This window comes from Sus scrofa, chromosome 2 (assembly GCF_000003025.6).
Source record: "Sus scrofa isolate TJ Tabasco breed Duroc chromosome 2, Sscrofa11.1, whole genome shotgun sequence".
Lineage (NCBI taxonomy): Eukaryota > Metazoa > Chordata > Mammalia > Artiodactyla > Suidae > Sus > Sus scrofa.
The window spans coordinates 59,867,791-59,892,787 of NC_010444.4; the positions used below are offsets into that span (position 1 = coordinate 59,867,791).

Genomic DNA, 24,997 nt, shown 5'->3' on the forward strand with positions numbered 1-24,997 from the left:
GGATTAAGGATGCAGTGTGCCACAAGCTGTAGCAGTAGGTTGAAGATGCAGCTCGGATCCAGTGTTGCTATGGCTGTGGCAGGTGGCATAGGACAGCAGCTGCAGCTCCAACTTGGAACTTGCAGTCCCCACTCAGGAACTTCCATAGGTCACAGATGTGGCCATAAAAAGGAAAAAAAAAAAAGCAACCCTGTGATCATCACTTTTAAGTCCAACTCTAAAGGTCTCCCCAAAACAGCCTGTGCAGAGGCCATGTCTGAGTCAGATTGGGAGGGGTGTATTAGTTTCCTGAGGCCGCCATAGCTTCAAACAATAGAAAGTAATTTTCTCACAGTTCTGGAGGCCCACAGTTCAAAATCAAGAGGGTGGCAGGGCCGGAGTTCCCATTGTGGCTCAGCATGTTAAGAACCCGACTAGAATCCATGAGGATGTGGGTCCGATCTCTCACCTTGCTCAGTGGGTTAAGGATCCAGGGTTAGAATTGCCGTCGTGGCTCAGTGGTTAACGAATCCAACTAGGAACCATGAGGTTGCGGGTTTCATCCCTGGCCTTGTTCAGTGGGTTAATGATCCTGCATTGCTGTGGCTGTGGTGTAGGCCGGAAGCTACAGCACCTATTCCACCCCTAGCCTGGGAACCTCCATATGCCAGAGATGCAGTCCCCCAAAAAAGACAAAAGACAAAACAAAAAACCGAAAAAACAAAAACTGCATCCTTAAGAATATTAGTCAGGATCTTAACCTGCTGAGCCACAACAGCAACTCCCCAAGACTCTATCACAATCTTTTTTTCTTTTGCTTTTCAGGTGCACCAGAGGCATATGGAAGTTCCCAGGCTAGGGGTCAAATTGGAGCTGTAGCCACCGGCCTGCGCCACAGCCACAGCAACGCCAGATCTGAGCCGTATCTACTACTACACCACAGCTCATGGCAATGCCAGATCCTCAACCCACTGAACCACTCCAGGGATCGAACCTGTGTCTTCATGGATACTAGTCGGATTCGTTCCCACTGCACCACAATGGGAACTCCAAAAAACTTCACATTTTGAGTTTCTGGGGAGCAATGAGTTTTGGTGGGACCCTGTCATACTTAGCACAGTGCTCTAATGGCCAGGTGAGCAGGGGATGCTTCCCTGGAAGCCATGGGAGCCATGGCAATTGTCTGGGTAGAGATGGGTACGGTCAGCTCTCAGAGTCACAGAAACCGCAGGGGCTGGCGCAGGGACAGTGTAGATCCAGGCAAGGCCCAGGTACAAAGGGCAGTGAGGAGGGGATGCTTCAGGAGAGAGTCAGGAGGGGAGAAGAGCTGTGTGTCCAGGAGGGCAGTATAACGCACCCTAGGCTGGGATTAACCACCATGCTCTGATGCTTTAAATACGCAAGTTTATTCTTTGCAGGCTTGAGGCAAGGGATACAGAGACCCACACTCAGACTGAGGAGATCTGAGGCAATGACCAGAATGCTTTTCCAGAGAGACCAGAACATCGAGAGTCCCTTTATTCGATGTGGACGAAGCCCCTGGCACATGAGCTAGCCGGGCCCATCTGACCCTGAACACCAGTGACATGTTGTCAATGGAGCCTCAGCATCATGCAGCACCAGGCCTATCCCTACCCCGACCCAACTCCCTGTGTGACCTCAGGCAACCTCGCTGAGCCTCAGTTTCTTCCTCTGTGAAGTGGGTTCATGGTCCTTAATAAATGAGATGCATAAAGTGTCTAGACGCTGAAGATGTTATTTCTCCTTCTTCCTCCCCTCCTGTCCCCAAGATCAGAGCATGTGTGATGTCTGTCCCTCCACAGGGAGGAAAACAGGGAGGGGATGAAGGAAGGAGAGCTGCTCTCCATGAGTCTCTGGTTGGCTTTGTGACCTTGGCCAAGTCAATGCCCCTTTCCAGGCCTCAGCATCCACCTGTAAAGTGGGTATAGGGGTTGGGCCTCAGGACCTCCAAAATCATTGCTAAGATTCAGATCCCCCCCCCGCCCCCCCGCCCAGGGAAGAGCTGGGATATTTCTCAGACCCCAAGGTGGAGCCTGGGGTTTCCCCATGTTGTCCAGAGAGGATCTAACAACTTCATACTGTAGTTAGAGAAAAGTCTGGCCTTGTTTTAGGAGAGGGGGCAGGGTGCAGCATCTAAGATTAGGGGCTAGAAGCAGGAGGCTGCATTATATGACCTTCTGGAGGTGGGGCTTCACCTCTTCCGGTAAGGTGGGGACACACAGTCTCAAACCCATTTGCATATGATGTGGTCCAGCCAGGGGCCTGGGATTGGCCCCTCTGAGGGCCCTAACCCTAACCCTAACCCTAACCCCTAACCCTGTGGCCTGGGGCCTGGGATTGGCCCCCCCTGAGGTTCCATCCCAGGTGGTCCATCCCCGCTTAGAGGTCCGTCTCACGCAGGTCATGACCTTTGTCATGTTCACTGCCTGGGGTCTTGGAGCTGGCTCCATTCACCTCCTTCTGCCCCAGAAAGAGCAGATGGTCCTCATTAGTGGACAGGAAGTCAGGAGGCTTCTTGATTGCCAAAGGCAATTCCTCAGCACCCTGCTAGGGGAGAAGAGAAGAAAGATCTTGTCAGAGATCTCACTTCGGCTGTGTCAGCTCAGATGGCTTCCAGTTGGGGATGGAGGGTCTGGAAGGACAGAAACTGAGCAGAGTTGCACAATATCCCCTTGTCCAGTGCATAGGCCAGTCCTGTCCCTTCTGCCTCCACAACCCCCACCCACTTCTCTCCCCCACGTCCATGTCACCTACGGTCCAGGCCATCTGCTTCCATGGATGCCTGCCCCCTCCTCTCTCTGACTCTGCCTACCCTCCTTCAAGAAAATAAATATTTTGGGAGTTCCCGTTGTGGTGCAGTGGAAACAAATCAAACTAGTATTTGTGAGGATGCAGGTTTGATCCCTGGACTTTCTCATTGGGCTAAGGATCCAGCGTTGCCGTGAGCTGTGCTCTAAGTTGCAGACACGGCTTGGATTTGGCGTTGCTGTGGCTGTGGTGTAGGCCAGCAGCTGTAGCTCTGATTCGACCCCTAGCCTGGGAACCTCCATATGCCATGGGTAAGGCCCTTAAAAAAAAAAAAAAGAGAGAGAGAGAGAGAGAGAGCGCAAATAAATATTTAGAAGTTCCTGTTGTGTGTGGCTCAGCAAGTTAAGGACCTGCTCTTGTTTCCGTGAGGATGTGGGTTCGATTCCTGGCCCTGCTCAGTGGGTTAAGGATCCAGTGTTGCCACAAGCTATAGGCCACAGATGCAGCTCAGATCCAGTGTTGCCATGACTGTGGTGTAGGCCAGCAGCTGCAGCTCCAATTGGACCCCTAGTCCAGGTACTTCCATATGCTTCAGTTGTGGCTGTTAAAAAAAAAATTAACTAAATAAATAAAAAAATACATATTTCCCTTCAGCAGCTGGAGGGAGCTTTACAAAAATTTGGTCAGTTGGAGTTCCCTGGTGGCACAGTGGGTTAAGGATCTGGCAATGTCACTGCTGTGGCTTGGGTCACTGCTGTGGCACAGGTTTGACCCCTGGCCAGGAACTTCTGCATGCTGTGGGCACAGCCAAGTAAAATAAATAAAATAAAATAAACACTTCAGTCAAATTCCTTCTCCACTAGCCCACCTGCTGTCAAGCCTGTTTTGGCCTCAGGGCATTTGCACCTGCTGGTCCCTCCACCAAGAACGCCCTTCCTTCAGATTTCCCTGTGGCTGGCTCCTCAACTTGGACTCGACTAATGTCATTCTCCCAAGAGGCCACCCGCATTGCAGCATGCTGTTTTATTTTGTTCCTACTATTCGGCACCTCCTAAGATCCTATTCCTGTCTCAGTTTAGCTTTCTTCTAGACAGTGGACTCAGACACCAGCCCAGAGCAGGGCTGGGTACACAGCCAGTGCTTAATAAATAAAGGAATGAAACAGGGCATCCGAAGCAGGAGCAGGCCTGGATCAGACCCCTCCAGGGAGAGTTGTTTCCTAAACTCAGAGCATTCACATAGAAACCATAAGACTGTGGCCAAGGTTGGTCTACCTTCTGTCGTGTTTCTTATGTAAGATTTTGTCTAAGGTGACTCACTTTTGAATTAAGTAATTTTACTTTGGGGAGAGATTTTATATCAATAACAAAAGGCCAACCAGTTTCACTTGCCACAGGTTGGAAATCATTGTAAAAACAGATACAGTGAGGAGTTCCCGTTGTGGTGCAGCAGAAATGAATCTGACTGGGAACCATGAGGCTGCGGGTTCGATCCCTGGCCTCGCTCAGTGGGTTAAGGATCCAGCATTGCCGAGAGCTGTGGAATAGCTCACAGATATGGTTCTGACCTCGAGCTGCTGTGGCTGTGGTGTAGGCTGGCAGCTGTAACTCTGATTGGACCCCTAGCCTGGGAACGTCCATATGCCGCTGGTGCAGCCCTAAAAAGCAAAACAAAACAAAACAACAACAAAAACACCAGATACAATGAAAACGGATAGTATGAAAGTTTGCTCAGTCTTTGTTAAAGGGGGTATAGAAAGTGCTGAAGATGTGTCAGCTAACTAAGCCTTTCCACTGGAAGTAAGGAGAAGTTGAGAAAGACAAAGACAGTGACCCATCCTGTCACTTCCCTGAGTGGGGGCCACACTGAAGAGCACCTGAAGCTACTTCTTCACTGCCCCTCCCCCTCCTCTGGGAGCCTAGCCCTAGACTGACCTTCATCAGGCTGTCATCCAGGGCAGCCACTTCTTCCTTGGGGGCCACCGATGCCGTCTGCCGTGTGAGGTCCCACCACAGCAGACCGGGACCCAGGGCACTGCGCTTGGTGGGGCCTGAGGGGGCAGAGAGAAAATGAGGTCATTGAGTGAGGGGTGGTGGGAACTGAAGACCAGGACCTGGGAGGGGAAGGGAGAGCTATGATGGTTTCCAGTCCTAGATCTGATAGTGACCTACTGGGAACACTAGCAAGTCTCTGCCCCTCTCTGGGCATCAGTTTTCTCATCTGTGCAACAGTGAGGGGTTGCAACAGAACGATAGTGGATGGCCAGGAGGGTCCACCACATGGTTCCATCTGCTGCTATGTCCCCACATCTAGAAATACTGCCCGACAGAAAAGGACAGAATGTCAAGTCTGAGACTCAGGAAGTGAGACCAGGAACTGCTATCACGGTCAATGTCTCCTGAGCTCTTTCCACTTCTCCATGGGATTTAGAATTCCCAGAGGGGCGCCGAGTCACCAAGGCTTTGAGACGGTATTTCAGCACCAAGGACAGCGTCTCAGGGCCTCATCCCCACATCCTCTGGCAAGGAGTTTATCTGCTGGGAGCCAGAGAGGAACTAGACAGGTGGGTAAGGGATGCCTCAGTTTCTGCCTCTGCAAAATAGGAAACAAGTCCCACGAGGCGCAGGGTGGTCCTGAAGGTGGTGGAGCATTATAGAGTGCTGATGTGTCCAGCCCACAGTGGCCACTCGGCTGACAAAAGTGTCCTTCCTCCCCACCCTGCCTGGTGGGTCCTAAAGCCAGAGGGATGGACAAAGTGACCTCCAAGAAGGCTACACGCCCTCCTTACCAGTCAGGCAGCTGATGAGGGCTCCACATAGTATGGTGCTCAGGGTGCCCAGGGCACCATAATAGAGATAGGAAATGGCGTAGAAGCTTGCAGCTAAGATGGGTTGTTCAGGGTCCGTTTCAAGGCTAGGGGTGGGAGAGATGATCACGAGTTCAAAATCCACCCCTCTGAAGTTCCCGTGGTGGCGCAGTGGTTAACAAATCCGACTAGGAACCAGGAGGTTGCGGGTTCGATCCCTGGCCTTGCTCAGTGGGTTAAGGATCCGGTGTTGCCGTGAGCTGTGGTGTAGGTTGCAGATGTGGCTCAGATCCCGAGTTGCTGTGGCTCTGGCGTAGGCTGGCGCTACAGCTCCGATTTGACCCCTAGCCTGGGAACCTCCACATGCCACAGGAGCGGCCCTAGAAAAGGCAAAAAGACAAAAAAAAAAAAAAAAATATCCACTCCTCATCCATTCGCTTCCTCCTGCCACTCCCATGGCCCAGCTCAGTCCTTCATGATTGCTCACCCACACAGTATGTAGTAGCCAATGCTCCTTCCTGTCTGCTCTCCCACCCACACCCTCAGGCATTCCCACACACAAGCAGAGGGAACATTACTAAAATGTAACTCAGGAGTTCCCACTGTGGCACAAAGGGATTGATGGCATCTCGGGAGCACTGGGATGCGGGTTCGATCCCCGGCCCAGCACAGTGGGTTGAGGATCTGGTGCTGCCGCAGCAGTGGCTTAGGTTGCAACGGCACCTCAGATCTGATCCCTGGCCTGGGAACTCCATATGCTTTAGGGAGGCCAATAAAGTAAAATAAAACAAAATAAAATAAATAAAATGTAACTCAGACCACTATAGCTCATCACCCTCCATGGATCCCCATTGCCCTCAGAATTAAACCAAATTAAACTCTATGAAGATAACCTAAGTATGAATCTTTATAACCTTGGATTTGGCAATGGTTTCTTAGATATGACACCTGAAGCACAATTTTTTAAAAAATTGAAGGATAGTTGGAGTTCCTGTTGTGGCACAATGGGTTAAGGATGCAGCATTGCTGCATCTATGGTGTGGGTCTCAGCTCTGGCTGGGGTTCAGTCCCTGGCCGAGGAACTTCCATATGCTGTAGGTGCAGCCAAAAAAGAAAAAAAAAAAAAGTGAAGTATTGTTAATTGTTAGTTTTTGGTTTACAGCACAGAGATATACATGTGTATGTATGTGTATGTGTATGTATATACATACATATATTATTTTTAAGGTTCTTTTCCATTATAGGTTATAATAAGATATTGAATATAGTTCCCTGAGCTATATGTAAGGACCTCGTTATCTATTTTATATACAGTTATGTGAATCTTTTAATCCCAAACTCCTAATTTATTCCCCTTTGGTAACTATAAGTTTGTTTTCTATGTCTGTGAGTCTGTTTCTATTTTGTAAAGAAGTTCATTTATAAAATACTTTAAGATTTCACATATAAGTGGCATCATATGATATTTTTCTTTCTCTGTCTGATTTCACTTCACTTAGTATGATAATCTCTAGGTCCATCCATATTGCTGCAAATGGCAATACACATTCTTTTTTATAGATGAGTAATATTCATATATAAATATATATACCATATCTTCTTTATCCATTCATCTGTCGATGGCCATTTAGGTTGCTTCCACACATCTTGGTTATTGTAAATAGTGCTGCCATGAACACTGGGGTACACGTATCTTTTCAAATAAGAGTTTTCCCTGAATATACGCTCAGGAGTGGGATTGCCGGATCATACAGCGACTCTCTTTTTAGTTTTTGGTGCTTTTCTTCCCCTTTCTTTTTAGGGCCACAGCTGCGGCATAGGGAGGTCCCCATGCTAGGGGTCCAATCAGAGCTACAGCTGCCGGCCACAGCCACAGCCACAGCAGTACCAGATCCGAGCTGCTTCTGAGACCTACGCCACAGCTTACGGGAATGCTGGATCCTTAACCCACTGAACTACAGGGATCGAACCTGCAACCTCATGGTTCCTAATCAGATTCGTTTCTGCTGTGCCACAACAGGAACTCCTACTTTTAGTTTTTAAAGGAACCTTCATACTGTTGTCCATAGGGGCTGCACCAATTGACATTCCTACCCACAGTGTAGGAGGGTTCCCTAAAAGCCCCCTTATTTATTTATTTATATTCTGTTTTTAGCCACACTGCCAGGGATTGACTCCAAGTCGCATCTGTGACCTATGCCACAGTTTTGGCAATGTGGATCCTTAACCCACTATGCCTGGGGCCGGGGATCAAACTGGAAATGCCACGGATCATTAAACCACCATGCCACAGTGGAAACCCCCTAAAGGACCCTTTTATTTATTTATTTATTTATTTTTGCCATTTCTTGGGCCGCTCCCGCGGCATATGGAGGTTCCCAGGCTAGGGGTCGAATTGGAGCTGTAGCCACCGGCCCACACCAGAGCCACAGCAATGCCGGATCCTTAACCCCACTGAGCAAGGCCAGGGATCGAACCCGAAACCTCCTGGTTCCTAGTCGGATTCGTTAACCACTGAGCCACAACGGGAACTCCTAAAGGACCCTTTTAAATGGCTAACTTTATCATCTGTAAATGACACCTCTGTTGAAAAAGAATCAGATTCTTCTTGTTGGACCTCATGTCCTATCCTTTCTCCCATTAAATCCACCCCAAGCTCACCATAGTTGGAGCGCACTGAACAGAACACTGGCCTCAGAACCTTTGCACTTTCTCTTCCATCATCTGGGAATGTCCTTCCCTCACCTCTTCCCACCTCTTCCCAAGTGCCACTCCTCCTTCTCAATAGGGACTCAAAAGTTTAAGAGGGGAAAAAAAAAAAAAAAAGAGAAAAGTTTAAGGGGTCCTGGGAGTTCCTGTCATGGCATGGAGGAAACGAATCCGACTAGGAACCAAGAGGTTGCGGGTTCCATCCCTGACCTCGCTCAGTGGGTTAAGGATCCAGCGTTGCCCTGAGCTGTGGTGTAGGTCACAGATGCAGCTCGAATCCCGAGTTGATGTGGCTGTGGCTGTGGCTGTGGCTGTGGCTGTGACTGTGGCTGCGGCATAGGCCAGCAGTTGTGGCTCTGATTTGACGCCCAGCCTGGGAACCTCCGTATGCCGCGCAGCCCTAAAGTAAAGCAAAAAAAAAAAAAAAGTTTAATGGGTCCCTCCCGTGCACACTCTCTCTGGCTGAGCTTCCCTCTCAGACCCGCTGGCTCACCTGGAGGCCGTGCTGGAGGCGTTGACGGCAAGGACCGGGTCCTGGAGGCCAGAGGCGTTGGCTGTAGGCAGAGCGCAGCCGGCGGCCGACGACGGCAGGACCCCCATGGACTGCGCACTAGGCGGGTACAAAGAGGCGCCCACGGCCACCCACAGCGACAGCGCCAAGCCCGCCGCCAGCCCGGACAGGACGCCCTGGGGGCAGACCCAATGTCAGCTAGGGTCAGCAGAGGGCGCTGTTGAACCATGTGCACTCTCAGCCCCTCGCCTCGCCCTCCCCGCCCCCCCTTCCCCACCCCCCACCCCACCCCCCGGGCACTCACCGACGTATTGCAGGAGGGGAGGAACATTCCCAGAACAAAGGCTCCGAGGAGGGGGCCGCTGATGACTCCCATGACGGTGAATGAGCCCTGAGAGAGTGGGTGGGGGTGGGACTGAGGGCAGAGCCTTCCCACCTTTCCTGGCCTCAGTTTGCCCGCTGAGAAAGCGAGACGTGGGAAGTTCCAGTGTGGGCCTTGACACTCCTCTGTGCCCCAGTTTCCCTAAAGGGGAGGAGACTCCCTGTTTTGTTTCGTTTTGTTTTGTTGTCTTTTTGCCATTTCTAGGGCCGCTCCCTCGGCATATGGAGGTTCGAATCGGAGCTGTAGCCACCGGCCTACACCAGAGCCACAGCAAGGAGGGATCCCAGCTGCGTCTGAGACCTACACCATAGCTCACGGCAACGCCGCATCCTTAACCCACTGAGCAAGGGCAGGGATCAAACCGGCAGCTTCATGGTTCCTAGTCGGATTAGGTAACCACTGAGCCACGACGGGAACTCCGAGACTGCCTGCTCTTATCTCTCTCCCAAAGATGCTGATTCTCTCTCTCTCTCGTTTTCTTTTTACCACAGCACCCACAGTATATGGAAGTGTCCGGGCTAGGAGCTACAGCTTTTGGACTGAGCCACATCTGCGACCTACTCTGCCCACCAGATCCTTAACCCACTGAGCAGGGTCTTGGGTTGAACCTTCATCCTTGCAGACACAATATCGGGTTCTTAATGTGCTAAGCCACAATGGGAACTCCCTGAATCTCTCTCCCTCTCTCTCTTTTTTTCTTTTTTTCCTTCAGTCTTTGCACCCGAATATGGAGGGTCCCAGACTAGGGGTCGAATCAGAGCTGTAGCCACCAGCCTACGCCAGAGCCACAGCAACATGGAATCCAAGTCACATCTGCAACCTACACCACAGCTCACAGCAACGCCGGATCCTTAACCCACTGAGCGAGGCCAGGGATCCTACCCACGTCCTCATGGGTGCTAGTCGGGTTCACTAACTGCTGAGCCACAACTCGAACTCCTCTTTTTCTTCTTTTAGGGCCACTCTTGCAGCATATGGAAATCCCCAGGCTAGGAGTCAAATTGAAGCCACAGCTGCTGGCCTACGCCACAGCCACAGCAACACTGGATCCAAGCCGCATCTTCAACCTCGACTTATGCCACCGCTTGCAGCAACACTGGATCCTTAACCCACTGAACGAGGCCAGGGATCGAACCCGCATCCTCATGGACACTATGTCAGGTTCTTAACTCACTGAGTCACAGCGCAGAAACTCCCTGGTTCTCTCTCTTGACAAATTTGGTTCCACCTCCAGGCAGGGAGGAGGCCCTTCTTGCCCCCAGGCCACCACCTCCACCTCCCAGCTCCCCTGCATCCAGCCAGGTGACAGCAGGAAGTATCCTGCTGGTGGCATCAGTCAGAACTCAGTTCTGCTACTGACATGTATAACCTTCTCTGAGCCTCGGTTCAGCTTGGATGATGTCCCACATCTTGGGGAGACTGGGGTGGGATGGAGAGGCGGGGCTCACCTGGAGGACGCCGCCCCCCAGCAGGGAAGACAGAGCCGCCACCGTGAGACAGGCTGAGCCGTAGATGAGTGCTGTAGTGGATGAGGATGGTCCTGTCAGCAGGGAGAGGCTGCCTCACCCGCCCCCCACCAAGGTTCCCCCAACTCACAGAGCCCCTTGGAGATGATTACGAGTCTCCGTGGAGCCAGGTTTGGCAGCCGAGGTTTGATGAGGTCCTCCACAGTGACAGCAGCCATGGCATTGATGCTGGTGGATGCAGTGCTGGGCAGGAGGGCACAAAGCAGGGAGTGTCCTCAGGCCACAGCAAGGCACTGGCCACATCCATGCTGAGGGAGGCCCGCAGCCACCCACACCATCTGGCCTGCTAGGATCCCACCCAGCCCAAGGGCAGAGGTGTGGGTGACAGAATCCCTTAAGAGTGGAGGGTGTGGAGTTCCCGTCGTGGCGCAGTGGTTAACGAATCCGACTAGGAACCATGAGGTTGCGGGTTTGGTCCCTGCCCTTGCTCAGTGGGTTAATGATCCGGCGTTGCCGTGAGCTGTGGTGTAGGTTGCAGACGCGGCTCGGATCCCGCGTTGCTGTGGCTCTGGCGTAGGCCGTTGGCTACAGCTCCGATTCAACCCCTAGCCTGGGAACCTCCATATGCCTTGGGAGCGGCCCAAGAAATAGCAACAACAACAACAACAACGACAACAACAACAAAGACAAAAGACAAAAAAAAAAAAAAAAAGAGTGGAGGGTGTGTCCACCTGCCCACTCCCCCACAGACCTGAGGTACCCTCAAGGGATCAAGGACACCCGTGACCAAGGACACAAATGACACACGTTCTCAGTACAGAGCAATGATGGGGTCCAGAGAGCATCCACATAGGACTCTGGTCACAGCTGGAGCAGGGACGTGGCCAGAAGTCGTGGATTTGAAACCACCAGACTATGAAGCCCTTGAGGGCAGGAATGGGGGACCACTCGATGATAGCGGTGCCCCAGGATTTAGAATGGCAGTATCTGCCACATAATTGCTCAATAAACATTTGTGTGGGGGAGAAAGGACAGAGAGAAGGAAGGGAGAGGAGTCAGGTGTGGTCTTATCAGGTGATAAGAAGGTAAAGACCCTGGAGCTGGAGTCTTTTTGCCCCTGGTGTGCCCTCTGCTGGGGCCCACCCACTGGGGACTGAGCCATAGTGATAGATGTGCCCGAGACATTCCATCCCACAGGGGGATGGCTGGTAGGGACAAGGTGGCCCCAGGGGCTCAGATGTGGCCAGGTGAGCAAGCAGGGCCACTCACCTGAGGGTGCCGCTGTAGGCACAGGCCAGAAAGAGCCCAGGGACTCCAGGCAGGTCTTCAAAGATGTCCAGCACCAGCAGGGGCATGTACTGGGGGGAGTGGAGGGATCAATCTCTAGGATAGCAGCACTCCAAGGACAGGGGCTTCTGTCTGTCCTCATATTGCATGTCCCCAGCACCCGGTACAGACCAGGCTCACAGTGGGCACTTAGTGTGTGTTTGTTGATTGACTTTGTGATCCCAGGCAAAGAGCCCAGGGACCTGCATGAGGCAGGGTCTTGTGTCATCCCCATTTTCCTGATGAAGCCAGTGAGGCCAAGGAGGTGCAGTCCTTGCTTGAGGTTACAGAGGCAGCCCAGGATCTGACCACAGGAGAAGATCCAATGAGATGGTCTTGTAGCCTCTGCCAACTCTGAACGCCATGGTTAGAACTCCAGGCAGGGTGTGACCCAGGTCTGGGTCCTGGCCCTGGTGCTGCTCCTGAATTGCCTGCAGAACTCAGGCAAATGCTTTATCCCCAACCTCCTGCCTCAGTTTCCTTATCTGTAAATTGAGGGCCATGTCAGCCTTGGCCTCATCACTCCTTGAAGGATTCAATGGGAAACTAACTGCTTGTGAGGGGAACAGCGTAAGGCACAGAGTAGGCGCTTGAGACATGAGAGCTGGTCACTATCGTTAATGTCATCGTGTTAATGTCATGCCAGACCATGGTCCCACATCCTCCTTGGCATCCCTCAGGGAGTCTGCGACTCAAAATCTAAAATGCCTTTCCCTTTCTCCACACCCCCATGGCTTCCCACCATCACCTCCCAGGCTCATCTTCCTCACCTCTCCCAGATCCTCCTCTGAGCTGAGCTCCTTCCTGCCTCCGGACCTTTGCACATGCTGTCTCTCTGCTAGGAATGCCCTTCCACCCTTGCTCCCAGAGACTCCACACAGAGGTTGAGAGTAGGGGTGGGTAGATAGACTCACCTGGTCTGGGGCAGAGATATGCCCTGCCAGGAGAGGGTCACAGTCAACGTAGAGCGCGAACATGACAATACCACAGGCAGCAGCGCTGGACACGATTAGGAACAGGCCCACCTGGTTGATGAGCAGGGCCCTGAGGTGGAAGAGGGAAGAGGTGGCCTCAGGGCACGGAGCACACCTCAGAGCACACCTCAGAGGCACCCACGCTGCTCCTCTTAAATACTCACAACTTAGCTTGCTTCTCTGTGCGACAGGCCACGTAGCGCTGCACCTGTGCTTGGTTCACTCCATACATTGAGAGCCATACCAAGGTGCCACCCACGACAAAAGTCCAGAAGGTGTAGCGGCGCCTCGGGTCCAGATCAAAGCTGGATGAGGACGGGGCAAATCAGCCATGTGGGGATGCCACCCTGACTTCACCCTCCCACAGTACCCTAGATGGCCTTTCTGGAGCTTATGAGCCTTAAAGGGATATTTAGAATAGGTTTTGAAGTGTGACTAGGAGTCTGCCAAGTTAAAAATTCATTTGTTGGGAGTTCCCTGGTGGTTCAAGGGGTTAAAGATCCAGTGTTGTCACTGCTGGAACCCAGGAACTAGCCCAGGAACTTTCACATGCCCGGAGCCCAGCCAAAAAAAAAAAAAAAAAAAATGTTTCTTTGTGTATTGAGTCATCTGTGTATGCAGTCAAAAAACATTTTTTCTGTGCCCAGCTGGTAACTCAGAGAACCTTCAGTCCCCAGTCTGGGCTAGGGGGTGGTGTGGTGCAGAAGTCTGGGCCAGATGGAAGAATGGGGGCTATGGGAGTACAGAGAGGGGAAGCCAGGGTTCTGTCTGTGGGGAGTCTGAGGAGGGAAGCAGGGAGGGCTTCTTGGAGCAGGAGGCATTGGCTGGCTTCTCCCAGGGCCGAGAGATACAACTCCGTCATTTTGCAGTATCCCCCTTGACATTGTCACTCACTCCATCAGGTTGATCCGGGAGTGGTTCTTGGCAAGCTCAAGCACACGTCCAGGCCCACCCACGAGCACAGTTCCGCGAGCCAGGACAACCCAGAAACCAGTCAGCATCACTAAGACCTGAAACACGTCAGTCCAGATCACAGCCTTCATGCCACCCTGCAAACAGAATGTGTGTGTAAGAGAGAGAGGGTCTCAGAGGGGGATTTGCCTAGGGCCTACAGGACAGGGCAGATGTAGGAGGGAGAAGAGGTCAGATGGGGGGCCTGGCTGGGGCCAACCTGGCCTGGCCTCCATCAGTGGCTGGGACCTCTCTGACTCAGTTTCCTCATCTGTGAAATGGGGTTAATAATAGTACCTTCCTCAGGGTATCATTGCAAGGACTAAATTAGTTAATACAAGAAGATTATTTGGGGAGTTCCCGTCGTGGCTCAGCAGTTAATGAATCCAACTAGTATCCATAAGGACAAAGGTTCGATCCCTGGCCTCGCTCAGTGGGTTAAGGATCCAGCGTTGCCATGAGCTGTGGTGTAGGTCACCATGAGCTGTGGAGAGGCTTGGACATGGCATTGCTGTGGCTGTGGTGTAGGCTGGCAGCTACAGCTCTGATTCGACCCCTAGCCTGGGAATCTCCATATGCTGCAGGTGCAGCCCTAAAAAAAAAAAAAATTGGAACAGCATCTGGCACATACAAGTGTTCAGGGAGTGATGGCTGACTCACCTATTATTGGCTGTTGTTTTTACCCATCCAGTCCCCTGTCTTTGCCTTCCCTTGGCAGCTCCTAGATTTTCCTTTGGAGGAGCCCCTTCCCCCCTCCCAAGACACGCAGGTGAGGCTAACCCTGCTTCCAGCTCCAAGAACAGCCAATGAGACCATCCCAGCTCCCCAAACTTCTTTGAATGGCTCATCCTTCACAGAATACCAGAACCAGCCAAAGAGAGTCCTCCTGGGACTTTAGCCAGATCATCCTGAAACAGCAACTCTCTTTCTGCTGGAAAGAAGCCCAAAGGGGTAGAAGCCTGGAGATAACGAGGCTCCTAGAGATGGGAGAGGGACCCAGAAGATGCTGTTGTAGTTCCTGGATCCAGCCATGTCTGAAGCTTGCTTATGCCTGGACTCTCAGCAATAAGCCCTTCAAATCATTTCTCATAATAAAGATGAGGAAACAGCCTCCGCCGGGACACAAGCTTCCTCTGGAGGAAGGGAAGGGAAGGAGTGATGGGCCTGCACAGGGTCTTCCCCACTCAGTGGGCATGGACAGCCCCTGCACCCCCACCCCCACCAGGGCTCCACCCAGGTGGGGTAGTGGTAGGGGACACTCACCACAGTAGTGTAGAAGGTGCAGATGATTCCAGTGGATAGGAGTGAAGCCCAGATATCCAGCCCCGTCACTGCAAGGAGAGTCCCATAAGGCCTCTGTGCAGGGTGTACACCTGGCCTCCACTGTCCTGGGCCCTCCTCTCTCCAGGAGGATTCTTCCCTCCGAAGTCTCTCCTAGGGCCTCCCCTCTCTCCTTCCCTGGTTCAGCCTCTAAGTCGTTGCCTCCTCCCTCTCACCCCCCTCCCCCCAGTCAAACCTTGGTTCAGGATGAGCGCGGGGGCGTAGATTACGACGCCAGTGTACAGCATCTGCACGTGGAGGGCAGGGGCCTGTGAGCCAGGCGGGGAGTGAGGGGTTGGGTGTGGGGGCGCCTGGGTAAAAAGGGCTTTAGGAGATACGGGTGGAGGGTAGTTGGGGTGTGTGACTGGGAACCGATGGGCGCGACCGCGTAGGGTCGGGGCAGGGTCAGGTGGGGCGTGTGAGAGAAGCCGGCGGGCCAAACGGGTAGATGGGTCTTCCAGGGGCGGGGCCAGAGGACCGGGGGCGGGGACTGGGCTGGGCCTTGCAGGATAGGGGCGGGCCCCACCAGGCGAGGTTGTAAGGGCTGTGGGCGGACCCGACCCAGACTGCACAAAGTTGGACCCTGGCGGGGGAGAGGGCGGGACCGAGGCCACTCACTGTAGCCACCAGGTACTGCAGGGTCCCGCAGAGCCGCACAGCGCGGCTGAAGCGCAGCTCCAGGTACTGCAAGAGGGAACCGAGGGCTTGTGGTCACGCGGACAGGTCCTACCCAAGAGGAGCCGGAGGCCTCTGGGGTCCTTCACCCGCCCCCTTGGTTTCTGCGCTGTCCACCCTCTAACCCGCAGGGTTTCCAGCCAAGTGCACACACTCCGACCTATCTGCACACACTTGTACACAAGCGCCATCCCCGCGCCTGTGCCCAGGAGGACTGAGCCATCAAAAGTGCACACATCGGCCCCGCCCACCCCCACTCAAGTCTGGTCGGCCCCCGCCACCGGCTGCTGCGGCTCGGAGTCAACTTTGGCAAGATAACAGTCAGTGCCTGCGGCCAACTGTGATGGGTGGCCTACCGTATACTGGTCAGTATTGTAATCACTTTGCCCACTGCCCTGGAGGGAAGTCCTGAAATCAGGCCACTTAGACTTTTAGGGAACCCGAGCTGGGAGGCAAAGTCTTGCGGGAGGTAGGAGGAAGCGGGGAAGTTGGGGTTGGAACCCGGAGCGGGCCGCCGGGCGAGCAGTCGGGTGTACGCAAGCCCACGCATGTGGAGAGCAGGGGTGCTCCTGTCCACACGTGAGCGCGCCCCTGGCCGGGCTGGCCCCTCCCTGAGCGGGTTTTCACCAAAGAAAACCAGGACGCCACCAGCTCCTCTTCCTCCTTCCGGCCCCTGGCCCCACTGCCTCAGGCTTCTTCCCAGAACCCTCCCTACTGGTCCGCCTGGTGGCTACCCTATGAAGACGCCGAGGAGCCCGCCTGCGGCTCCCTGCACAGCAATTCAAAGCTCAGGGCCTCCCCCTCCGCATCCCTTTATTCCCCACCAGGCAGGTCCTGCCTCAGGGTCTCTGCCCCGTACCTGGTAAGTGCTGGTGAGGCCCAGGCGGTAGAAAACTGGGAGGAAGAGTAGGGCAGTGAGCAGCGAGTTGAGCAGCTGTCCCAGGCACATCCAGAGGAACTTGAGGCCATAGCGGTAGGCCTCCGCTGGCACGCCTAGCACCTGTACCGCCGACATGAAGCTGGCGGACAGCGAGAGGCCGACGGGCACGGCCGTCAGGCGCCGGCCCCCGGTGAAGAAGTCCTCGGCGCTGCGCTGCCCACCCCGCGCCAGCCCAACCCACAGCCCGATGCCAGTGGACACCAGCAGCATGAGGGCGAAGACTCCGTAGTCCCAGGCTCCGAACGTGGCCCGCGCGCCTCCCTCGACGGTCGCCATGAGGGCCGGGTGCGGGGACAAGGCGCGTCCTGAGCCTTTCCAGCCACCTCGAGCTCCCGGGCTGAGGGAAGTTGGCAGCGGCCCAGAAGGCAGGACTGCGAGGAGGTGGGAGGATGCTCGGCCTCCGATGCGACACTGCGCGCCGGTTCCCCTTCGTCCCCTGCGGGCCGAGGTTCCCCGGGCAAGGAATCTGTGGATCCTCGACTGCCTCCCTGACTTTCCTCTCGGTCTTTGGCGTCTGTCTCTGCCGTCTGTCTGTCCGTCCACCTGGCCTCCACTTGGTCCGGCTGCCCCGTGCAGCTGCGTGTCCACTTCCCAGCCCTCTGTCTGTCCTCTCCCTGGGAGCCGCGCTCAGCTCTGACTGCTGGAGGTCTTGGCGGGGCTTAAACGCGCAGCTGGCTGCAGGGCTGCGGATTTATTGGGCTCCGGGTCGACGAAACTCCGCCCCCGCGTGTGGGGGCGGGAAGGACCCGCACCCTTTCCCTTCTGGACTGGGCCAGAGAGGCTGGGACAGGACACTTGGGTGGCTGCTGGGGGTGGGGGTGATGGATGCCCCCCTTGCTTCGCGTGGCCCTTTCCCCTGGCCATAAGCTTTTAAAGTCTCCCTGTGACAAGTGGGGAAACTGAGACTCAGAGTTGGCATGTCACTTACCCAGCACTACACAGCATTCAAATCCCCACTGTGCTTTTGTATCTTGACCTACAGGGGAGCTCGCTCACCCACGGGACTGGGGTTTACTTTCAAGGTTGCAGCGTCCCCAAAAGGAAACCTGCACTGCTTCAACCCCTCCCCCGACTGGCACCTTGACCCACTCCCTTTCTAGCAGGAGAACATCACCAAACGCTGTCCTTAGGTTAAGCTTAGTGGGAGGTAGTGGGGTTCTGAGCACATATATATCTGAAGTAGTCTTTGCTTCTTTCTGGGCCTCAATTCCCCATCTGTAAGTGGGGCTAACATATAGCCCTTGCCTCGGAGGAATAAATTCAACCCGCATAACACAGCCTGGCACAGAGTAAGTACCTCATTCATTCATTTCTTCCCTCATTTGTTGGTTCCTTCACCAAATATGCATTGAGAACCTACGCTGTGCCAGGCATTAAGTGTATGATGGAGGTCATGGAGGGGCTGTCACTGGCCATGAACTTGAATATATGGAGAGACATGAAAACCTGGGGAAGTAGTGTCTGGTCGGCCCCTAATGTTACAAATGAAGAGATCTGAGGTACAGGGGAAGGGAAAGTCCTTTGTGTGGGGTCATGCCATCAAGAAATGCAACACTGTCATCTTGGGACCCTTCGCTACTGGACCCTGAGGGACTTGGGCCTCCAGAGGCTCTGAGCTCTGAGTTCGAATCCTATCTCGCCCTGTGAATGCTGGGTTCTCTCCTCTATGAGCCGGGAGGGATCTAAGAATTCCTTGGGTTGAAGTTAGGGCTCCCTAACCGTCCCCAGCCTCTGACGCCCCCTGGTGGCCCCCTCTGGCAGACACGCACCTCCCAAGCTGGGTGCATCCTCCCCCCCAGGCATCCTCAGGAGTCACCGGGGACTGTCTCCTCTCTCCAACTCGTGGCACAGTGCAGGGCCAGCCAGATCCTTCCTGGAGCTGCGATAGCACGCCTCCACATGAGAATCTGCTGCTCACTGGCATGCATCTCCTGCCAGGAGGGTGGGGAGAACTTGGGAGTTTTTCCTCCTTCTAGTTCCCTGCTGCATCCTCCAGGAAAACGTGATGAGAAAGGGGAAATCCGGGTGGATTCCCTCAAAGCTGCGCCAATCAATGCAAATATATGCAAACTGATGTAAGCCAGGTAAAACTGGCCTTGTCTCCCCAGAGGGGTGCTCAGAGGGGTGATTGTCCCCTGCCAGCTCCCTGCTTCTCCTGCAGTGGTAGAAGAAGGGTCCAGGCTGCAGAATGACACCTGGGCTGAATCTCATGCATTAAGCACCTAGTATGTGCAGGGCCCCACTCCAGGTGCCGAGGACACAGCAGGATCCAGGTGAACCCACCCTGCCCACAGGCTCATGGCTCTGACCAAACCTGCAGATGAATACCCATTTCAGAAACTGATGCAGGAGTTCCCATTGTGGCTCAGCAGTTAACAAACCCAACTAGCATCCATGAGAATGCGGGTTTGATCCCTGGCCTCGCTCAGTGGGTTAAGGATCCGGTGTTACTGTGGGCTGTGGTGTAGGTCACAGATACCACTCAGATCTGGTGTGGCTGTGGCTGTGGTGTAGGCCAACAGCTACAGCTCTGATTGGACCCCTAGCCTGGGAACCTCCATATGCCGTGGGTGTGGCCCTCAACACACACACACACACACACACACACACACACACACACACACACAAAGGAACTGATGGGATGATAAGAGAGAAGCAAGGTCAGCGATGCAGATGCTGGGGGAGCAGACTTTATGTGGGCCCTGCCAGTAGAGAATGAGCCAGCCAGGCTTGGAAGCATGGGGGAGCGGGTGTGTGTGGCCAGGGTGGTAGTTGTGGAGAAGCGAGGGCCCTCAGGTGGGAAGGAGCAGGGCAGGGAGGACCACAGTGGACCTTAAGCCTTGACAAGGGGTCTGGATTTTATTCTGAAGTTGCCCCAGGGGTGGGGGATGGCAATTGGATAGTGTGGAGCAAATGAAGGACTTAAGGTTCTGAAAAGCCCACTATGTCCAAGGCAGGGGTTGTCGGGTGGGGAGAAACAGGTGAATTCAGAACATGTTCTGGAATTCCTGGAAGGGAGTGGAGGCCCAGAGCTGGGAGCCCTGCAGGGTGGGTGGAGGAGGAAGAAGCATGGAGGAGAGGAGAGGTGGGGAGGGGAGGCAATCATGGCTTCCCGGACTGTATGACTCAGATCATGGGATGGGGAGGAGAGTAGGCAGGATCCAGGACCTTCTATCGATGGAGGGAGAGGAACAGAGCAATCCCTGAAGGCCCAGCAGCTGCAGTCTAAGCCGAAGGAGCAGCCATGTCTGGGAGCTGGGTGGGCGTCTGCTGCCCTCCTGCTGCCTGCTGCCTGGGCCACCCCATCGTTCCCACATCACCTTGGAGACACAGCAGGTCAGAGGCTGGATGTTGTGATCTTGCTCTAGCTCCAGCAGGACCCGCAGGGCATTTGTCCTTGAACATCTAACCTGTACTGTTTAAAAGCAAACCATTGTTACTTTTTCCTTTTTTTTTTTTTTCTTTGTCTTTTTGCCTTTTCTAGGGCTGCTCCTGCTGCATATGGAGGTTCCCAGGCTAGGGGTCGAATCTGAGCTGTAGCCGCCAGCCTACGCCAGAACCACAGCAACACCAGATCTGAGCCGCATCTGTGACCTATACCATAGGTCATGGCAACGCTGGATCCTTAACCCACTGAGCGAGGCCAGGGATTGAACCTGCATCCTCATGGATTCTAGTCAGGTTCTTAACCTACTGAACCACAATAGGAACCCTTATTACTATGGGTCGCTGTCATTGTCCATGATTCCAATCCTGAGGATTCTGATCCCATGATTCTCAGAGTCTCTCTGGGTTTCAGGTTCTGGTAAGGGTCTCCTGGGCTCCCACTCATCTTACCTTGCCTAGGCACCTGTCCTTGCTCCCTTGGTCCTAACTCAGGAGTGAGGTGCAGGGTGGGTCACAGTGGGGCGGCTCTTCCCTGGGGTTCCCAGCCCTGCCCAGGCTGTGACACTTGGCACCTGAACAATCCCAGGGGTGGGACCTGGGAGTGCCTCAGCTCCTGAGGAGGTGGGAGGGGTCTGCTGGGCCATGCGGGTTCCAGATTCCTGTCCTCATTGTCCTTGGGTTGGCTAAATGAGCCCAGTAGCATCTGTCCCTATGGGCCCCAGGTCAGCACAGCCAGTCCCGCCACACAGGCTCCATATGGAAGGGCCCATTTCTCCCCAGTTCTGAGCCTTTGCGCTAGTTGGTCCTCCAGGCACCCATCTGAATTCCCCCTTGGAGACTGAGGGCTCAGGTCCTTGCCTCTAGCCAGCGTCCCGATGGCTACTCTAAGTGGGGTTTGTGGGGAATTGCCCGGTGGATAGTTACATGGTAGGCGGCTGTCTATGGACAAAGTTATGAGAAGGTGAGTAGATGGGCAGTGGGACGAATAGGTGTATGTTAGCAGAGGCTTGCTCACTCATTGCTTGGTTCAAGGCCTCCCCAATGAGATTGAACACATCCCTCAACTGGTTGGGGCAGAGCCCTCCCAACTGGTTCCCAGGGTGTAACTTGGGTGAAGCCTCAGTGGAGCTTCAAGGTGGGGATGGGGGTGCATGGGGGAGCCTTGGTCTTCCACTCTCCTGGTGGTGCCTTCTCCCACCTGATACTTCTGGCCTCCCGACCTCTAGCTCATCTGAAGCCCCCCCACCCCAAGATCCAGGGGACTCCTATTTTACACAGGAAGAAACTGAGGCCTTGAGTGGGCAGTGAATTGCCCCAGACACAGGTATCAGGATCTACCTCCAAGCCATCAGGAGTGACAGCAGTTTCGGATCATAGCCTAAAAAGAACTGGTGGGAGTTCTCTTGCACAGTGGGTCAAGGATCTGGCACACTCACTGCAGTGGCTCCAGTCACTGCTATGGCACGTGTTTGATCCCACCCCAGGAACTTCCACTACCACGGGCATGGCCAAAAATTTAAAAATTACCAAAAAAAAAAAAGTTCATTTCTCATGTTCTAATCATGCAGACACAGGGTCAGATACCCAAGCTCTTTCTACCTTTTGCTCGTGTATGTAGCTTCCTCATAGTCACACGTGGCTGCTGGAGCACTGGCCATCATGCCTATATTCTAACCAGATGGAATTTCCTGGAAATGACACACATCAGTACTGCTAATATCATGTGGCCACCTCTAACTGAAAGGGAGGCTGGGAAACTTCCTTCTCAGTGGAATCTAGATATGGAGATTCCTATTACTGAGGAAGGAGAGAAGGAATATTTGGGGCAAGTAGGAGTTTCTGCTAGAAGCCACAAAGTTAAGGAAACTGACAAGGCAAACATCACAAAAAAAATTTAGCCACCCCTCCCATCCCCAAATACCTCAAACATTGAAAGATGTCCTGGAGTTCCCGTCGTGGCGCAGTGGTTAACGAATCCGACTAGGAACCATGAGGTTGCGGGTACAGTCCCTGCCCTTGCTCAGTGGGTTAACGATCTGGCGTTGCCGTGAGCTGTGGTGTAGGTTGCAGACGCGGCTCGGATCCTGCGTTGCTGTGGCTCTGGCGTAGGCCAGTGGCTACAGCTCCGATTCAACCCCTAGCCTGGGAACCTCCATATGCCGTGGGAGCGGCCCAAGAAATAGCAACAACAACAACAATAACAACAACAACAACAACAACAAAAAAAAAAGACAAAAAAAAAAAAGATATCAATATATAAAAAAAATAAAATAAAAAAAAAAGAAAGATGTCCTGAGGAGGTACTTGCAACATATATAGGGAAAATTTTTTTCCAGGCTTTTGCCCAACATACATGAGCTTTAAATAAAACCCGCCAGCAATCCTGTAGAGAAATGATTCAAGTTCTTGACTTTTTCTTCCATGTAAATGATTTTACTTCAGGGCAAAATCCCTCCTTCATAGGAAAAGCAAATCCAAATCCTAAGATGTGATTTTTTTCCCCCAGCCACCAGCTTGCTAACTCATGGTGTTGGAACAGCTAGAGGAAAACATGCACCCTTTTTTGGGCTTTTTAGGGCTGCACCCATAGCATGTGGAGGTTTCCAAACTAGGGGTCGAATCAGAGCTACAGCTGCTGGCCTACGCCACAGCCACAGCAACCTGGGATCCAAGCCGAAACTGCGACCTATACCAAAGCTCAGGGCAACTCCAGATCCTTAACCCACTGAAAGAGGACAGGGATCGAACCCACATCCTCATGATTCCTAGTGAGATTCGTTTCTGCTGAGCCGCAACCGGAACTCCTCCAACATGCCCCTCTTTATTAAATGCTGTGAATTGTACATGCACAGAAAGGCATTCCGGCAGTTAATATCAAAATCCAGCAATGTTAGATCCAGGACTTTTGTCATTACTCTGCATGGTACAGATACAGGTTAGAGAGTAGTCACTGGCCATTACTACCCTTTCCTGGGTCCCACAAAGACTTACTGAACTTCTGGGACACAGTGACCCATGTGGTTCCTGCCCTCAGTCTGGCCCATCAAGTCATATGAATAGATGAGGGCTTTACAACCTTGAGTGAGGCCCAGAAACAGTGAACTGTGGAGAGCAGTGTAGGCAAAATGCTCGGCAAGTGCAAAGACCCGGAGGTAGTGAAGATCCTCCCGTGTTGGGATTGGTAAAGGAGGCAGCAAGGACCCAGGACTTTCCTGTATGAATGGCTACCTGAGCCCTGTGCTGGGCACCTCTCCAAGAACAGGGGGTGGGGTTTGAAGTGAGCTGGTTTTCTGGAAACTACCCAGGTCACCATGCCAACCAGCCCCCCTTCCACCAATGGGGGAGGGGAGGCTGTGCCCTGTCCATGACCACCCTCCAGGCCTAGCTGTTCTCCCAACCCCCACCCCAACTACCTTCCTGCTCTTCAGCTTCTTTGCAAGCCATGGCTCCCTGGAAAACCCAAGGCAGGTCCTTTTTTTTGGTCTTTTTGCCATTTCTTGGGCTGCTCCCGCAGCACATGGAGGTTCCCAGGCTAGGGGTCTAATCAGAGCAGAGCCACAGCAGGGTGGGATCCGAGCCACATCTGTGACTTACACCATACCTCATGGCAATGATGGATCCTTAATCCACTGAGCAAGGCCAGGGATCGAACCTGCAACCTCATGGTTCGTAGTCAGATTCATTAACCACTGAGCCATGACAGGAACTCCCCAAGGCAGGTCCTTACAGACTTGTGTGTACCCATGGCCTGTAGAGTGGTGACACCCCCCCACCCCCGCCCCCGGTTGTCAACTGAGTGAACTCAGCCAGTGCTCTAACCTTCTGAAGTTAAGACCAGAAGTTCAAAGGGCCAGGGTTGCCCAAGGTGACACACCAAGGACAGATGTCCCCAATGTCTGAGCTCCTGGCAGTGCCTCAGCCTCCTGGTTGAGCTCAGGCCAGGGTGGTTATTACCCCCAGGGTGGGATTAGCTTCATGCCTGGAATTCCCTAGGCTTCAAGTTCTTTCCCAGGAGACAAAGACCTGACCTCCTTGGGCAGGATTAGGACGGTGTGGCTCAAGGGGCCCCCAGCTGGCGAAGGGGGAACAAGCACAGCAGGTTCATGACTCTCTTGGGCACCCCACGTCTGCTCTGAGGATCTGAACCAGGTTGGAGAAGTTCCCGTGGTGGCTCAGTGGTTAACTTATCTGACTAGGAATCATGAGGTTGTGGTTCAATCCCTGGCCTTGCTCAGTGGGCTGATGATTCAGCGTTACCATTAGCTATGGTGTAGGCTGGCAGCTGTAGCTCCAATTAAACCTCCATATGCCAGGGGAGCAGCCCTAGAAAAGGCAAAAAGACAAAAAACAAAACAAACAAAAAAACCAGGTTGGAGCCTGGGTGGGGAAGGCCCCAGCTGACAGCTCATCACAGAAACAGGAGGAGCTGAGGCCTGTGTCTAAGAAAGCAAGCATGGAGTTCTCTGGTGGTCCCAGTTTGATCCCTGGCCTGGGAACTCCCTTAAGTAACAGGTGTGCTGGGAAAAATGGGGGGATGGGTGGGAAAAAGGCAGGAGACATATTTGGGGGGCAAAATGTGTGGCATACAGTGCATCCCAAAGCTCACAGAAGCAGGCTGCCTGATGGCACTGAATAAGCAGGAGCTGCAGGGGTTGGGGGAGACCCTTACCATTCCTAGGATTCCCCTTCTGGAGAACCCAGTGTCACATCTGAAGAAAGGAGGGCCCTCAAAGAGCAGAGAATTTATAACTTGTCTATGCCCTTTTGAGTTCTGCAGGGTGTGCAAAGAAAACAAGTTTATC

At 53.5% G+C, this 24,997-nt stretch overlaps 1 protein-coding gene across 1 annotated transcript; it reads right to left on the minus strand.

Annotated features, from left to right (window-relative positions):
- SLC5A5 (solute carrier family 5 member 5) lies at positions 1,367 to 17,296 on the minus strand (the record flags this gene model as incomplete). The annotated part of the gene is given in 15 exon segments (NM_214410.1): positions 1,367 to 2,547; positions 4,683 to 4,798; positions 5,537 to 5,661; positions 8,757 to 8,950; positions 9,079 to 9,165; positions 10,605 to 10,675; positions 10,753 to 10,865; positions 11,892 to 11,980; positions 12,863 to 12,992; positions 13,087 to 13,227; positions 13,817 to 13,971; positions 15,137 to 15,204; positions 15,390 to 15,441; positions 15,812 to 15,877; positions 16,728 to 17,296. Coding segments are annotated over 15 exon segments (1,932 nt in total). The 3' UTR covers positions 1,367 to 2,379.